General features: G+C 33.8%; 1 protein-coding gene across 2 annotated transcripts in view; it reads right to left on the reverse strand.

The window, feature by feature from the left end:
- TBC1D19 (TBC1 domain family member 19) overlaps positions 1-19,041 on the reverse strand; it is a 108,634-nt gene that overhangs the window by 15,399 nt on the left and 74,194 nt on the right. For both annotated transcript variants that reach the window (XM_044680776.1, XM_044680775.1), the window contains 2 exons: positions 16,795-16,839; positions 4,023-4,055 (listed from right to left, as the gene is read on the reverse strand). In XM_044680776.1, coding sequence (XP_044536711.1) covers positions 4,023-4,055; positions 16,795-16,839 — 78 coding nt within the window. The remainder of the gene's footprint in view (positions 1-4,022; positions 4,056-16,794; positions 16,840-19,041) is intronic.

Raw genomic sequence — 19,041 nt, forward strand, 5'->3', positions numbered from 1 at the left:
ATTTTAAACTCTTTAAAAGAAGTATGATAAAGATTTTGGGGAGTAAAAACAATCAACTTGTGGCTTATAAATACAAAACTGAATTCAGAAGATATATTAGTTTTAATAAGATAAAACTGACCTATATTGTCAATGATATAAAATTGATTGGTAAGAAGCTCTATAACTAAAGACACTCAATGGCCATGGCTAAGGAGAGCAAGAAGTGAAAGGAGCTCATAAATCAGCCTCCTACCTGTCGCGGTCTCTTTTCACTTTTAAAAAGTTTAAGAACAAAATGATTGAATATAAAATGCATAAAGCAAGAGAATTCTAACCCTAGGATAAAGAGTAATATATAGTACAATGGTCTTCCTCCTTATCCATAGTTTCAGTTGACCATGGTTTCACTAACACTCATTCCAGGGGAAGGAGGCAGGTTGGAAGGAGCTGCCCCTAGATGAGGAAGGGAGACAAAATATGGTTCAAAGAGACATGGAGGCCCAAACCCAGAGTGAACAGATGCCTTTGGGCCTGCAGAATGATCTGTTCCCACATCAGTTCTTATGTTTTCACTTGGGTGATTTTTTTAGGCTTATTTTTTTGGGGGAAGGAGTTGGGAGGACATGGAGTGCCTAGCCACAGAGCAGAAGCAGGGAAAGAGAGCATACAACTATATAGTAAAATTAATGTAGGTGTTAAAAGTTAAAGCAACTACTGTCCATGGCTTCAGACATCCACTGGGAGATCTTGGAATGTATTTCCCACCTATAAAGAGGAGACTACTGTATAGTACTTTATCATAATATATAATGTACTTTATTGTTTCTATATTTAATGTTGGTAATATCCTACTGTGTGTCTAGTTTATCAATTAAACTTTATTATACATATGTATATACAAAAAATCATGTGATGTATGGAGTTAGCAAGTGGTTGCTTATATATGCAGTTTTAGCCATTCATAGTAATCTTGGAATGTATCATGTTGGGGCTCCACTAACATGATTCAGTTTACTAAAATGCCACAAGAAAATCAATACTAATATAATTGGTCATTTTAATTTATCAGACAGATAAGGAAAAGTAAAGCCAACCAATTTTAGGAACAAATTTCTAAATACATGTATAATTATAGAGTTTGGTGAGCTACCCACAAACTTCATACATAGGCAAAGGGTAGAAAAAATGCTACTACTAATCTTTCTAAGTCCATTTTAGGATTCTCAAAATCAACTATATTTACTAAACATTGTTAGGTACAGTACATAAATTAGAAAAGACGTAGTCCTAACCCCATGGACATCACAATATAAAGAAATAACTTGGATGTTGCATGTATGGATCTCTCTCTCTCTCTCTCTTTCTCTCTCTCTGTCTCTCTCTCTGTCTCTCTCTGTCTCTGTCTCTCTCTGTCTCTGTCTCTGTCTCTCTCTCTCTCTCTGTCTCTCTGTCTCTCTCTGTCTCTCTCTCTGTCTCTGTCTCTGTCTCTGTCTCTGTCTCTCTCTGTCTGTCTGTCTGTCTGTCTGTCTGTCTCTTTCTCTGTCTGTCTGTCTGTCTGTCTGTCTGTCTGTCTGTCTCTCTCTCTCTGTCTTTCTCTCTTTCTTTTTTTTGCTTTTTTAAGACTTTCATTTTGGTAGTAGTAAGCAGATAGTTTCTCAGATACTTATATTTAATCTTACATTTTGAAAAGTTTAAGATTATTATTTGATGAAAGAATACAGAAAATAATTTTATATGAAAATAGAAAAAATATGACTTCTTTCCAATATATTTACCAGAGGACTAAAAGGGCCCACTTATAGTTAGCTAATATTAAAAGTAGCATTCATTTATTTATGATATGTGCCAATTACTCAAAAAAGGATTTGAAGAAGCAAAAATAGTAAAATTGCATTATATTGAATTCTATAATAAAGGAACAAGCATAGGAATAAAAACTGGCTCTCTTTTCATCCCACTTAAGGGGGTCCTAGATGAAGAAATCTCCTATCAGTACTGGGCAGCATATTCTCTATAACTTCTAAGCTTGAAGATCTGTTCATAGCTAACATGTGCATGGCAAAACTTGAAGGAAGGTCTTCCTTGATTCAAGTCTAGGTCTCTATCCACCAGGCAATCATATTCCAGTTGTAATGACATCTTTAAAAAACCAAAACAAAACCCTTACCTTTTGTCTTAGTATCAATACTATCAATTCCAAGAGAGAAAAGTGGTGATAAGGGATTGGGATTAAGTGATTTGTTTAGGGTCACACAGCTAGGACATGTCTAAAGCCAGATTTGAGTTCAAGACCTCCTGTCTCCAGGCCTGACTCTCTATTCAGTAAGTCACCTAGCTGCCTCAATGACAACAGCTATTACAAATAGCATACCATAATCTTCTGATGTTTATTAGGTTTTCTATGAACAAAAATTCTCACCTGCCTGTGCCCTTGAAACCTAAGTGAAACTGACATACATTATCTTTTTAATGGATTTTAAACTAATTCCTTCCTTAGGAAAATGATTTTTAAAAGTCAGGCAATAGAGCTTTACTAACTTGCACAAAATGAAAGGAAAAATGATCAGGGTAAATTAGGGACAAATTCAGGTAACATAAGTTATCTGAAAGTAATTGAGTAAAGTGGGGATTGCCTAAATTCTTTAGATTACAGTGTTTTTAAGAATCATCATAAGTATAATTAAAAGAAATATACAGGTAAATGGGCTCTGCTAAAGTAGTTGTGGATCCTGGAACATTTTTCTTTAAGTGCTTTATAAATTCTCTAATAACTTCTTTTTATATAATGGCTAATTTTGAAAATGGGGTATTATTTACTTTGAAAATTCCTAGCAATATTAATTATTATGGTACCAGAGTCTCTCTAAATGAATAAAACCAAGTTTTACTATAAAAGTATTTCAGATCAATTTGTTCATGATTCAAATTAATTTTATACAGCAGAAAATATGAAATTTAAACTTAATGAGTAAAGGACAAGAATGTGGAATTTTAACAAGATGTATTATTGTCATTCCCCCATCATGAAATCCCTTTTGTTTTTAGAAAAAGGAGATACATTAGAATTTCTCTATGATACTATTTGTCATGAAGTTGAATTTGGTATAAGATAGGTTCAAATGCTGAACCTAAAGCATCACAAATTAAGTAGTTTTACTATTCCGTCCTATTGCCTGGGTAGCAAGGTATGTATATATTTTAAGCTTGAATATTATCCAACATCTACGAAGATCCTAGCTTTACATGCTTTATATGATCAACCTAGATTTTTAAAAATATTGGGCACTGATGAAGTTTTCATAAAGCAAAATATTCAATGATTTATAAGCTTTCTGTTAGAAACTAGAAATTAAAACTACACATTCCAAACCAAATGATTAAAAACAAGAGGAAAACACCCTTTAGAAAGTATTAATCATAATAAATTCCAAATTTTAAAATTTTAAGCTAGAAGGATATGACAGGCTTCCTCAAGCTGTCCCTTATTTGTCACTGCAATCAAGGCCATAAGGGCTCATCAGTTCCTCCAGTTCCTCATTGGTTGGCAAGGGATGACAGAGTGGCACTCATGCCTCTCTTCACGTGTGCTTGAGGCTGACTGTACCCATCAATGTTAACAGATGTAGTACATACCAACAGCCTAGACAAAGCATGAGATCAAATCTGATGTATTTTCCTTCTAACACTTCATGGTTCATTTAAATTTTTAAAATTTCTTGGTGAGATTGGCCCTCAAACTTCAGGAATCTTAAATCACCTTATTTAGCACCCATTAAAACTAAGTTTACACACACACACACACACACACACATATTTTTACCAAAAGAATTCAGAATAACTTTTAATTTACTATACAGCTATCATAGAGGCAAAGAAAATGAACCTTTATTTTTTAAATGAAATACATACGCAAGAAACTGAAGATTAAAAATATCTATAGCGTGGTTAACTTGCTGAGTGTGGAGGTGGAGTAAATGTGATTTCTTTGTTTACAGTCAATAAAAGTGTTATGTAAACAACTCTCTTAAAGTCCAACTTACCATACATTGAAAATCCATGGAAAGGGATTACACCTACAAAAAATCAAAATGACAGAGCCAGCTGAAGAACATTGCTTTCAGAAATAAATCCCTACTACATCCATCCTAAAAATATAATGGCATGTTACTTACTATTAATAATAAAATTAACAAATCTTAAGTCATGAGGTAGGGAGCAGCTAGGTGGCACAGTGAATAGAGTGCCTGGCCTGCAGTCAGGATCAGGATCATATTTAGAAGATATCATATCAAAGCATTATTTCACAAAAAAACCCCCAAAAAAACATTTTTATCAACATAGAAATTTGCCCTAAAATAAAAAAGCACTAAATTAGCCATTTGAATCACTGAAGAAATAAAACACAAAAATTTTATACTAATTATATAATGGAGGCAGCGTGATGCCACTGGAAAAAAGGCTGGCCAAGGAGGTAGGGAGACCAGGGTGCAGTTCCTACTTCTGACCCATACTTAGCTGTGGGAAGTAACTAATTCTTATAGCTCCATGTAGTAATAACTTCTTGGTCAACTAAGGCTAAGCCCAAGGGATCACCTAGTTGGGCCTTGAAGGACTGAAGGCTTGAGAAGCAGAGATAAAAAGAATTTCTAAAAACTATTTAGGAATAGGACTATATCTGAGATCAAAGATATGGTTTATCAAAAATATTTAGGTAGTATGCAACTTAGGAATACAAATGGATTTTTTGCTTGTAGTAAGGTGTTTGGTTTGAGGAGAAATATGGTGCCCTTAAAAGAAATTGGTAAAAAAAAAAAAAGCAAACAAATGAAAAAATTATAATTTGCTATTCTTAATATTCTTTTACCAACTACTTCCATTAGGTTCCTTTGACTTTACATGAGTTTCAAATAAAGAACAGAAAACCTTTTGTACTTTCAGTTTTAATCTTCTCAGGCTCAATTCTTTAGTCTATTGTATTGGAATTAGGGGAAAAAAGTTTTTTTTTAATGAATAATAAATAGCTAGGATTTATAGTGTTTTAAGGTTTGCAAAACACTTTACATATGTTCTCTCCTTTTTGCATTTATTTGCAATATATCTATGCCCTAGCACATGGTTGACTTTGTATATGTATCATATACTGCTGAGAAGAAGGTATATTCCTTTTTATCACTGTTCAGTTTTCTCCAGATATCTATTAACTCTAATTTTTCTAGCATTTCATTCACTTCCCTTACTTCTTTCTTATTTTTTTTTTGTTTGATTTATCTAGTTCTGAAAGGAGAAGGTTGAGATCACCCACTAGTATGGTCTTGCTATCTATTTCCTCCTTGAGCTCCTTTAATTTTTCCTTTAGAAAACTAGATGCTATACCATTTGGTACATAAATGTTTAATAATAATATTACTTCATTGTTTATAATTTCCTTTAGCAAAATGTAATTTCCTTCCTTATCTCTTTTAATCAGATCAATTTCTACTTTAGCTTTGTCTGGTATCATGATTGCTACTCCTGCTTTTTTTTTTTAACTTTAGATGATGCATAATAAATTATTATCCTGCCTCAAATGTGTTTCTTGCAAACAACATATAGTAGAATTCTGTTTTTTAATCCACTCTGCTATCCTCTTCCATTTTTTGTTGAGTTCATCACATTTGCATTTAGCATTATGATTACTAACTGTGTATTGCTCCCCATCATATTATCCCCTTTAGATCCTGCTCTATTCCCCTTCACTCCGTTTTTCCTCACCAGTATTTTGCTTTTTGTCACCTCCTCACTTCCCCTTCAATTACCTCCTCCTTCCCTTGTCTTATTTCCCTTCTACTTCTCTGAAGGAAGATAGAATTTTATACCCCACTGAGCATATTAATTTTTCCCTTTCAGAGGCAGTTACAATGAGTGTGGAGTTTAAGTATTGCTTGTCACCATCCTTATCCTCCCCTCTCTATAATGATTTTTCATGCCTCTTTATGGTATATAACATCCCATTTTATCTCTCCCTTCCCTTTTCTCTTAGTGCAACCCTCTCTTCTTTCAGTCCTTGATTGATTTTTAACATATCATTCATATGGATACACATATACATACATATATATCATTCCATATCATATTTACATATACATCATATCACCATATATCATCATAATTAGCTTACTTCTCTGCCCTCTTTCTGAGTAAATTCCTTCTATCTTCTCTACTACTATGAATAGTTTTTGAGAATTACAGAAATTCTTTTTCCATACAGATTTATAAACATTTTTACTTTAATGAGTCCCTTAAATTTTTTCTTTCTTATTTACCTTTCTGGGCATCTCTTGTGTCTCATGACTGGACTTCAAATTTTTTGTTTAGGTCTGGCTTATTCCTCAGGAATGCTTGGAAATCTATCTTAATGAATGACCATTTTTCCCCCTGAAAGAGTATACTTAGTTTTGCTGGGTAGGTGACTATGGAATGTAAACCCAAATCTTTTGCCCTTTCTGAATATCATATTCCATGCCTTTTGATCCTTTAATGTAGAAGCCTCTAGTTCCCGTGTGATCCTGATTGTAGCTCCATGGTATTTGAATGGTTTCTTTCTGACTGCTTGAAGTATTTTTTCCTTGGCTTGGTGGCTCTTAAATTTAGCTATTACATTCCTGGAAGTTGTCATTTGAGGATTTCTTTCTGGAGGTGATCTGTGAATTCTTTCAATTTCAATTTTATTTTCTTATTCTAGGATCTCAGGGCAGTTATCTTTGATAATTTCTTGTAATATGATGTTCAGGGTTTTTTCCTTCATCATGGCTTTCAGGTGTGCTATTGAAATTTTGAGGTCTCTGATCTAAACTTCCTGTGGAATTTTAATGGTCTTTCAAACTACATTTCCCATGAGCTTACTGGCTTCCTGTCTTGCATAACAACGTAGACAGAAGGATAGAAATCAAGTGCCAGGATTGCACTTTCTCTCTCTCTTTGGTGGCTTGGAGCTGATCCAGGATGGGGAAAGGAGGTAACAGGGAGCTTCTTTTAAACTGACTCTTAACATGGCATGTGGCTTCATTTTTCTAATGGCTACCAATACATCTTTTAATACCCTAATATTTTTAAATCTATCCTTTTATATTCATTTTATTTCTTACACAAGTAGTCCAATAATTCTCAAATTGTTTCTCCTAGATCTATTTTCTAAATTAGTTGTTTTTCAATAAGATATTTCATGTTTTCCTCTTTTTTTTTATTCTGATTTATTGTTTCTGATTTCTCATGAAATCATTAGTTTATAGATGGTCAATTCTGATTTTTAAGGCCTGGTTTTCCTTTGTCAGTTTTTGGTTCTCTTTTTTCAATTGACCCATTTCTGCATGCATCACTTTCATTTCTCCTTGCATCACTTTCATTTCTCTTCCCCACTTTTCCTTTGCCACGCTTAACTGGTTTTTGAAGTCTTTTTTGAGCTCTTCCAGATTCTGTGTCCAATCCATATTTTTCTTTTGGACTTTGTATGTGTTTCCTTTGCTTTCGCTGTCCCCTGCTCTGTCTGCATAAAAATTCTTTAGAGTTAGGTGCTTATTTTGTGGTTTGCTCATTTTTCCTATCTATTATATTTATTTTATGGGTTGTTACTAGTTTACCAGATGGTCTGAGTGCTCAGAGCTCTGAGCCCTGAGATCCCCCCTCCCTCTGCTGATTCAATTGATCCTTGAGATGCTGATAGCTTAAAGACTTTCCTCAGGCTTGGGTGTAAGCTTTTGATCTCACTCTGAACTTGATCATTGCAAAGGTTGATTGAATTCTAGCCTCAGGCTTAGGATCAAGTTTTTGGTTTCACTGTGTTCTTGACCCAATCAGATACACCCTTGATTGCCTTGTGCTAGAGCTCCACCCTCAGTTTTGGGGAAAAAGATAAAAAGATATGGGGGGGGTTGGGGATGGCTCTCCCTGTGAACTGTGTCCCCACTCCAAACTGTGGATTATGTCCTTATCCCAAGACCAGGCTAGGATTCCTGGCTTCACTCTGGGCCCACAAAGATCAGGCCCTTTCAGCTGAGATTGCCCTGGGCTGGGACTCTGGAGTTTTCCACAGGTTCAAAATTTCAAGGGGTGTGAGTTGGCTTGGACCATTATTTGCCCAGGCAGGCTCTCAGTGTCTAAATGTTATCTTGGACTTAAATTCATAGCCTGTGACAGCAGATGTGAAGTAGGAGGTTGTGGGGGTTGTGGTTTGCTCTTGGATTGCTCTTCACTCCTTGTTACAGCCTTTTGCTGGCTCTGTTCTCCTCTCACCCCAGTTCCCCAGATGGTCTCTGCCTACCTTTTGGGTTTTTCTTTTCTTGAAAGTTGTTTCTCTCTGTCTCCTTGTTGGTTCTTTCACTCCTGTATTCATTTTGTGGCGATATTTTAATCTTGGTCAGAGAGGATTCTCATGGTGAAATGGAGCTGCTGCTCTAGTTACTACTCCATCTTGGCTCCCTACATATATTATCTAATTTAATCCTCACAATAACCCTGGGAGGTAGCCATTATTATTATTCTCATTTTTTTAATGAGGAAAATGGCAGAGAGGTAAAGAGATTTATCCAGGATTTTATAGCTATTAAGGGTCTGTGGTCATATTTGAATTCAGGTCTTCCTGATTTTAGGTTCAGGGATCTATTCTCTTTCATCTATAAATCTATGATCTTGCAAATGTTACTTTGTCTGAATATGGCAACCCCTCTTCCTTTTCTATTTTATTTATTTTATTCTGCTCTGAGTTTGAAAACTAAATAAGAAAGTTTTTGAAAACCATGTAGAATAAACAAGTTCCATTCCTAAGAACAGATTTCTCTGTCCTAAGAGAATCTACTTAAAAAGTAGATGAAAATTAAATTAGCTATTTATGATGTCAAAAGGCATTTTTCCTTCTTGTTTCCTGGTTCTCAACTGTATTCTAAATAGGTTGGTGTTGCTGGATAGCTAAGTTTCATGAGAGGCAAGATGTCAAAGATCATCCAGTATAAATTTTTTGTAGAGGTCAACAATACCTCTCATATTAAATTAAAAATTAATTATTTGTACCAGTAATGATATTGACTACTTAATAATTTTTTTTTAAATTCCTTTTGGAATTTTTTTTAATGCTCTCTTTTGCTTCTTTATCATTGCCATTGCCGTATCTTCAAGCCATTCCTTTTATAACAAAGAAGAAAAAATGCCAAAAACCAAACACAACTCTTATGTCTGAAAAAATATATAATATTCCAGTCCTATAGCCTCCAGCCTCTTCAATGAAGGGGAAAAATGTCGTTTTTTTTTAAACTCTTTTCTAGGACTAAGCTTGGTCAAAATAATTATACAGTATTTGTGGTTCATTACTTTGCTCTTTCTATTTACATTGTAGTTTTCCTGGCTCCATTTACTTAACTCTGCATCAATTCATATGAGTATTCTGCTCATCTCGGAATTCTTTTTTTGTTGTTAAAATTTAAAATTTTTTATTGATTAATTGATTTAGAATATTTTTCCATGGTTACATGATTCATGTTCTTTCCCTTCTATCTCCCTCTCCCCTCCCAAAGCTGACAAGCAATTGCACTGGGTTTTACATGTATCACTGTTCAAAACCTATTTCCATATTATTAATATTTACAATAGAGTGATCATTCAAAGTCAACATCCCCAATTGTATATACATTGAACCATGTGATCTATCATACGTTTTTCTTCTGTGTTTCTGCTCCTATAGTTCTTTCTCTGGATGTGGCTAGTGTTCTTTCTCACAAGTTCCTCTAGATTGTCTTAGAACATTGCATTGCGATTAGTAGAGAAGTCCATTACATTCGATTGTGCCACAGTGTATCAGTCTCTGTGTACAATGTTCTGAATTCTTCTTATCATTTCTTTTGGCACAGTAATATTCACTATATTTATTAGCTACAACTTGCTTAGCCATTCCCTAAATAATGAGTAATTATTATATTTCTAGTTCTTTGCTACCAGAAAAAATATTGTAATGAATATCATTTATCCGAGTCCTTTATGTCTTTGATCTCCTTGGGATATATGCATAGCAGTAGAATCTTTGGGTCAAAGAATATTAATATTTTAGCAAATTCCAAATTGCTTTCCAGAATGACTGGGTCAAATTCATAGCTTCACCAGAGTACATTAGCATGCTAATGATGATAATAATAATCATAATAGCAGCTAACATTTATACAGTACCTATATTGAACCAGGCACTGTGCTAAACACTTTGCACATATCTCATTTAATTCTCAAAACAACCATGAGGAGTAAGTATGGCTATTATTCCAATTTTATAATTAAGGAAATGGAGGCAAACAGAGCTTAAATAAATTGTCTAGGGTCACACAGAGAAGTTATCTGAGGGCAGATTTGAACTCAGGTCTTTACTGCCTCTAGGCCCAGCATTCTGTATACAATAGTGCCACCTAGCTGCCTGCAGTATGAGCATACATGTTTTCCTATAGCTCATTCAGCATTGGTTATATAGTTTTATATATATATATATATGATTCCTATCAGAGATCTTGATTGTGAAGTTTATTTCCACTTTTGAGAGGAGACCTTCTTATCTGGTTTTGTTTTTTACAAAAGCTTCTCAATTACATATAATCACTTATGATATATTTTGTGATCTCTTGTAATACTTGTCTGGTTGATAATTCTCCCTGTATCCAAAACTGTGAAGGTACTTAATTTTTTTTAACTTTTTGTGGTTTGATGTTTTATATTCAGACCTATTAGAACTTGTGCTAAATAGTGACAGCTGTTGGCCAAAGCTTTTTTTTTTTTAGTTTTCCAGGTAATTTTGGACAAATAGGGAGTTTTTCTCTAAGTCATTTATATTTTCTAGTTAAACAATGGGAAGGCCTCCCTTGGGCCTCATTTCTTGGGAAGCCCTGCCAAAGCATGATGGTGAGGGAAGGGGAGGTGCTGAAATGAGCATGCAGAGAGTTATGGATTAAATTAGTTTTCTTTGCTATTAATTCATCAGTTGTTAACCTTTTTAAGTTTCTAGGTATCCTGCACCTCAGAAAGAGTTGAAAGGGCTTCATATCTTTTGTATAATTCCTATTTTGGAGAGATCTGGTGTGTGGAAAAAATGTCTAGTCCTTTTATCTTGTTGGTCTTGTGACCTGAAGTTTGTAATGGTCTTCTAAAGGGTCTATTGCCAAAGTATTTTTCCTAAAGGAGTGGGTATGATCATGTCCCATCCTCTGTAAACTCCAATATATCCAGTAAACTCCAGTATGTTCCTATAACCTTCAAGATCAAAATGAAAACCTTGTGACTGGTTAAACACACTTTACAAGTGGGCCCCTCTTTAATCCAATTACATTGAACCCATGTGTTGTTTCCTCCGCTGGTTCTGTGCCCTGTACTGGTTATTCACTCCACTCCACAATCAGGAATGCTGCCCCTTTCCTCACTTCTGCCCCTTCTCTGTCTTCCTTCAAGATTAAGATTGAATACCACTTTTTGTAGGTCTTTCTCAGTCCTCCTCTATCCCCCTTCCTTCTGGAATTACTTTTTACTTACACTTTGCATGAATATTAAATGGATATAGTGATTTGCCTGCTTTCTCTCTCATCAGAAAGTGGAAACCTTGAGAGCACAGATAATGTTTTTGCCTTTATTCCTAGCCTATCACTTAGCCCAGTGTTTGTCACATGGTAAGCACCAAACATTTGCTTCCTGGCACTGTAATAACATTAACTCTCAGATAATTTATGTATTTTGTGGTTATTCTGAATGAGATTTCTCATTCTATTATTTACTTGTTCTTGGATTTTTAAAAATTGCTAAATGAAAATGCTATTGATTTTTGGGGGGATTTATTTTGTACCCTGTTACTTTACTACAGCTATTATTTCAATAAATTTCTTTGTTAACTTTTCCACATGTGAGGGGTCTTAAAGTAAATCATTATGGTATTAGCAAATAGGAATAATTTGGTCACTTTGCCATGTGTATGTCTTTGAATTTCTTTCTTTTGTCTTATTGTTACCATTAGAATTTCTGAAATTATATCAAGTAAACCTGGAGAAAGGGACATCCTTGCTTTTTTCCTGTAATTGTTAGAAAAATTTCATATATTTTCCCATCAGAAGTGTTAGCTTTTGGTTTTAGATATATCTTTACTTTATGAAAAATGGTTCTTTGATTTAACATAAATTGATATTTTGTCAAAAAATTTTGAATTTATTCAAATAATTTTGTGATTTGGGGAAATTTTTGTTTTTAATTGTTTTAATGTAATTGTTTTCTTAATGCTGAAATATTATTGCAAGCAGTCTTGGTCACAATTGATAATTGTTTGGATCTATTGCTATAATCTTTTTTGCTAGGATTTTATTTGAAAAATTTGTATTGTTATTCATTAGTGAAAATGGTCCATAATTATATTTCTTGGGTTTAGTCTTCTTTCTTTGGGTACTAAGACTATATCTGTGCTATTAAAAGAATTTTATAGGATGTTTTATTTCTCAGTTTTGAAGAATAATTTGTATAATATAGGTATGAGTTATTTTCTAAAATTGATAGCCACAAATCCACTTGGACTGGTAGTTTTTAAATTTGGGAGTTGTTTTATGAATAGTTTTGATTTTAAACTTCAAATTGGACTTCATATTTCTAAATCAGGGTCTCTCTTTATTTGTGTATATTTTATTTTGATAGATAATCCTCATTTTAAAAAAACCCTAGGTTTTTTAGAAGCATAGATTAGGTACTAGTCTAAGTACTACATATACCTTGCCAAACTATAACCCTGGATTACACCCTCTATCCACACTTTTTGCATAGATATGTAAATGCTGAACTTAACTAGAAAGTAATTTAACTGTATTAATTGGTTTGACTACAAATTTATGTAATATGTTACCTAGGCCCTTGTCTCAGCAAGGCAACTTTTCACTGCTCTGTAATAAATCCTCTTTCTTAGTCACCATGGCAGCTTTTCTAAGTTTCTTCATGTCCCCCTCCCCCTCCCTTTCTTTCTTTATCATATAAATTGAAGCCAGTCTCAAAGAGTTTTGTCTTTTTTTTCTTCTCTTCATTATATATCTCTTTCATATCATCCCTCACTATATTCCACCATTCTAGACCCTGAAGAAAATGTGGTTCTTCTCATCTTCTAAGCAAACCCCTTTGGGGGTACCTTATCTTTAATCTTTAATCTTGTCTTTAATCTTGTCTTATCCACAAAGATCCATATTTCCTCCTTACAAATATGCCCATATCCCTTCAAAAATCAAAGAAAACCCTTGCTTGATCTGACCACCAGCACTAGCTATCACCCTATATTTCAATGCTTGTTTTTAGCTAAACTCCTAAAGTTGTCTATAACCTTTACTTCAACTTCCCTTCTTCTCACTCTTTTCTAAATCCTTTGCAGTTTGGTTTCCAAGATCATCATTCAACTAATACTGCTCCCTCTCTCAAGTTATCAATTATTTTATAATTTATAATATATTATTTACCTTTTCTCAATCTTAGTCCTTTTTGACTTCTTTGTGACATTTGTTACTATATATCATCTCTTCCTAAATACTTTCTCCTCTAGGTTTTGGTGACTGTTTTCTCTTGGCTCTCTGCCATTCTTTACAACTACTTCACAATCTCCTTTGCTGGATCTTCATGAGTGTCCCTTAAGACTAGCCTGGGACTTCTTAATATTCTCTCAATTGGTGATCTCATTAGATGCAGTGGGTTCAATGAACATATCTATGGAAATACCTCCCAGAAATGTATACCCCATTCCTGGCCTTTCTCCAGAGCTCTGGTTCCTCATCACCAACTACCTTTTGGATATTTTGAACTGGGATTTCCTTTTAGGCCTCTCAAACTAAATAAATGCAAATAAAATGCCACTCTTCTGAACTGATCTAGTACTTTTGAGGGTACCACCAATCCTAATTACCCAGCCTCAAAATCTTGGTGTCATCCTCAGGTCCCAACTTGCACTGATTCTACATATGCAATCAGTTTCTAAATCTTGGCATTTTACCTTCATAACATCTCAAGTCTAAGTCCCCTTCTTTCTACTCAAATAGCTAACATGCTAAGACCCTCATTTTATTTCACTTGGACTGCAATGACGTCTGATTACTTTTCTTACCTCAAGTCTTTCCCATTCCAATCCATTCTTTACAAAGTTGCCCAACTTCTTTTCTGACTTTGAAACATGCCCTACTCACTCACTGGTAAATATCAAGGACTTCCATTTACTTCTAGGATAAAATACGGAATATTTTGTTTAAAATTTAAAGTTGTGTATAATTGGGTCCCTTCCCACTTTTCTAGTCTTACATTTTACAACTCTTTTTCTAAGCATTATTGCCTAAAGTGTTTTTCTTCCTCTCTATCCTGAGGAAAGTCAAAAGAAAGTTCCTGTAGAGAAGATATACAACCTCATATTCTTTTCTTAGTAATTGTATTTATTTGCTGTATTTGTGTTTTTATTGTTTGAAGTATTTGCAAGTTAGATAATTTGTTGCTACTTTTGATTTTCTTTGTAGCTTTAAGTGTTTCTCTGGTTAAAATCCATCTTTTTCATTGGTGATTTGGTCCAGGTTTTCAACATAAATTAAGTTGCAAACTCTTGATCCCCCCCTCCCATTATCCATGAAGAATTGTTTCTGTAAAAATAATCTTATATTATTGGAATTTCTTTTTTTCACATTTAAAGTGTTTCATCTGGTTGCTTACAAAAGTTGCTATTTGTTATTGAAACTGTAAATTTAACTTCCTTAGAGTATGAAGCTTTTTTTTTTTTTTACTGATAGAAACTGTGGATTCTAATCATCAATGCTTTGTTGTCTTTAAATTTTTGGACAGCTTTGTTTTGTATTATTTCATGAAACAGCATTCAGGTCTCTTATTTGCTCTGTTCTTCTGTAAGACTAATTATAGGGGAGGGGAGGGAGATGATTAGGATCTGTTGTAAATGTGTGATTTCTTTTCATGTGTTGCTATCTGTAGCATAATATGATTGTATTTATTTTCATGTAGATTGAATAGTGTTACTAGGGTAAAAGAGAAATTAAGGCAATCAAGTTTAGTAAACAATTTAAGGTGCTTATACTGCAGAAATTTAAGATATCTATTTGATATGCTATTTTACAAAGCCTTGTGACTGAAAGATGTTTACATATGTTGTATTTTTTTTAAAAATAAACTTTTTAAAATAAAAAAAGACTAATTATACTTAAAAAGTTACCTTCATTTATCTTGACATCAAGGCCCATTAGTTTGGCTTAAAGAGAATCTAGATATCCTTTTGACATTGTTACCTTTTGTTTCCCCCTTCTGAAAAATTAATTTCTGCTTTAGTATTTTGTGTTCCAAATGTATCTCACTTTCTCTCACCCTGTACTTGGAAGAAATTCTTTGTGTATCAAATTCTCCCTATGTTATAGTTTGTTTCTTCTTTAAATTTGGCAATGAGTTCTGAATATTGACTTAATTCATTCCTAATTTTTAAATTAGGATTATTAAAAAATTAATTTTTTAAAAAAAGTTTTCTTTCTTTTTTTTTGGTTTGAACTTATTTCATTGATATGAGACTTGTAATGTAAATCAACTCATACTCTGACACTACTGAGTGGGCAAGGCGCTTTCTGATGGCCAAGCAGCCAGTATGCCCCCAGGTCCTTCTGATGCCAAGACCAGTTTCTTCTCCACTGTCAATGGCCTCTCTTTATTTATCTTCTGGAACATTCTGGAATTTTTTGATGATGTTGCATTATTTCTGAGGAGTTCTCAGGATTTTCTTTTCTCATCAGATAATCTTACTTTATTCTCCTTCATATTCTAATACTTGTTCATTTAATCCGGTTTTTCTTTAGGGTTTTATTCATTCTTTATTCTGCCTCCATTCAGTTTCCTTACTGGTTTATTTGCTTATCAGGCAGGATTTTATACAGGTTTTTCTCTTGAACTTTAGGTCTTTGAGCCTTTGTCTTGTATTCCCAACTGCTTATCTCTTATTTCCTTCCTTGCTCTTAGGCCTCTTTTTCCTTGCACTGTTTTCAGAGACTTTTTGATTTGAGCTATTAGCTATCTTCAGTTTCCTCATATTTAGAGATGTAGGGGTCAGCCAAACTTGAGACTTTACCTAGGTAGGGGGATATGAGGGGAAAAGGAAGAGCAGGAAGTATCTGTTCCAGCTTTATTTTCAGTCTCCATTTTCCTTCCCTTCAGGCTCTGACAATTATAATATGATCATATGTTGTTGTTTTCCTGTTTCTTAATAAGCTTATCTTTAGAAGTCTAAGAAATATTCTGGAATAACCTGATTAGCTTACAAAGTAAATATTTAATTTCTAAAAAGTACTGCATTTAATATGTCACTATTACTCTATTTTATCCTACCTAAATTGAAGCTATTATAATTATTAGCTTAAATCTACATTTTTCCAAAGTGAGAAAATAAAGGCAAAGAATGTAAAATATCAATTGAATAAGATAGAATTTGATGTTAATGAAGCCAGTATCATAAATCTTTCTGCTAATAGGCTTCTCACAAAGGAAAGATTTTATTTCATGGAAATAGCCTACTCTTAATTTTGGTTGGCTTTTCTCACAGAAAGATGTTTTTGTCGAATGAAGGACTGGGTAAGAGAATTTGTATGGGTCAACACAAAACTATTATCACCACTTGGAAAATTATATTCCATATCTCACAAACAGTCAGGTAGAAAGATAATATTGACATATGGTCTATGCTTTTTAAAATAAATAAATAAATAAATAAATGTCATTATAAAAAGTTGTAATTTTTCTTTCTCCCACCAGAGGAAGCAATAGTATAATTTTTACCATTTGGTGGATAAAAGACAGCATAATCTTCCATTCCAAGTTTTCCTGTAAGAAGACCATAAAGATATCAATACAACTACATGGAAAAAAAAAATTACCTGTTCAAATCATGTATTCTGTCAACCTTGTAATAGTAAATGGATGTTTATAAACTGCAATAAAACTGCATTATTTAATAATTTGGAATTATTTTTATTAGCAAATTTTTCATGAAATTCACATAAACATTTTAGAAGAGATTTAAAAAGAACTAAAACAAATGATTATTTTACTCTAAAGTACTTGAGAAATAGAATTTACCAACATGTTAACTTCAAATCATTCTCATCAATTTATTAAAGCCCTTCAAGCTCCATTTCTTACATATACTCTTTCAAGCTACATTTTTTAAGTTTAATTTGAGTTTTGGGTATAATGTATTTTAGTGTGATAAAGCTACATTTCCTTAAAATATTTTGTCATTCAGATTTCTACCAATACCAAATAGTATTCCTCCCAAATTACTGTAGATTAGTGAGGTCTTAATGTAAACTTGGATCCTATAGGAAGCATAGGCTCAAAATTAAGTTTTAAAGTTATATTTACTCAAGATCTTAAAATGCAACTGCTTTTGACAGTGATAACAGAGCCCTAATATTCATAAAATAATTGGTAGTAGTTAGATATGTCAGTAACTATTTAAGTACTTCCTGTGTGAAAACTATAAAGATATGGAAGAACAGCAAGATATGGTCCTTGTCTTAAAGATACTCACTTAAAAGGAGATATAACCAACACGCAAGAAAAATAGTGAATAATACAATACGTTGTACAATTAATACTTCAATGAATTCAAGATGTCACTGATGTGGGTACTCCATTAATGCAAATTGTAACATGTCCTCACCTTTCATTCTTATCCATGTTCCCTCCTAATTTCTCCAAAAGGGAGTGTCTCTATGTATTGAAGTTTCTTCTCTAGCATTTTTCCTACTGCATGGATATTAGTACAGCCTTTAGATTATCTATTTGATATCCTTCACTCTCCTAGAAGACCTTTTCTGATCATAAGTTTCCAGGATGTTATCTTTTATGCCATTTCCTATGGATATGTCACTATTGATAATAAGCTGACATTTACTTGCATAAGACATGAACTTCTCCATTGCCTTTTTTTTGTTGTTGTTGTTGTTGTTGTTTTTAAACCCTTGTACTTCGGTGTATTGTCTCATAGGTGGAAGATTGGTAAGGGTGGGCAATGGGGGTCAAGTGACTTGCCCAGGGTCACACAGCTGGGAAGTGGCTGAGGCCGGGTTTGAACCTAGGACCTCCCGTCTCTAGGCCTGACTCTCACTCCACTGAGCTACCCAGATGCCCCTCCATTGCCTTTTGAGCTACTTACAATTATGATTCTTCTGAGGCCACAGTGTTCCACAATAACATTACCAGAAAAATAATGATATTAAAATTTTGAAGGGAGTGTGTGTGTATGTGTGTGTGTATATATGTAAAAGAGAGAGAACCAGAGACACACAGAGACAGAAAAGGAGAGTTGGAGGGAGGGAGAAAGAGTGCAACATGAAATGACTGAAAGCACTCTGCAGTTTAACCTTACTCATTTTCTTAGCAAACTGCATACTAAATAGCAAAGTTGTATCAAAAGGTTATGATGCAATTTCAAGTTACTTTGCCTCCCTGGAACTATGACTATAGGGGGAAACTAATGTTAATGGAAGGAAGCGGGTTGCAAACGTGGACATTTTCCTTGAGAGAAAAATATGGAAATGAGAATGAACATAATTTTGTTTGAAAAATAATGAGCAGATCCTTGCTTAATAAATAATGGGGGTGAGGGGAAGAGGGAAGTTGGCTTAAAAAGAACCTTGAATACTAGAGTGAATTTAGATTTAACCCATCAAGCAATAGAAATCTACTATCAATTCCTGAGGAAAGGAGTGACATGGTGAAAATGGTTTTACGAAGATTAATCTAGAAGGAAGGAAAGAAACAAGCATTTATTATGTACCTATTATATGGCCAACACTGTGCTTTACAAATATTGTCTCATTTGATCATCACAGCAACTGGGAGATAGATACTATTATTATTTCCATCTTATAGTTGAGGTAATTGAGGCAAACAGAAGTTAAGTATCTGAGGCTAGATTTGAACTCAGGTCTTCCTGTCTCAAGCCTTTCACTCTATCTACCATACTACCTTTCTATTTCTGGTACAGGCTTCATTACTTCACCCCTTCACTATTTTTTT

This window comes from Gracilinanus agilis, chromosome 6, assembly GCF_016433145.1.
Source record: "Gracilinanus agilis isolate LMUSP501 chromosome 6, AgileGrace, whole genome shotgun sequence".
NCBI lineage: Eukaryota > Metazoa > Chordata > Mammalia > Didelphimorphia > Didelphidae > Gracilinanus > Gracilinanus agilis.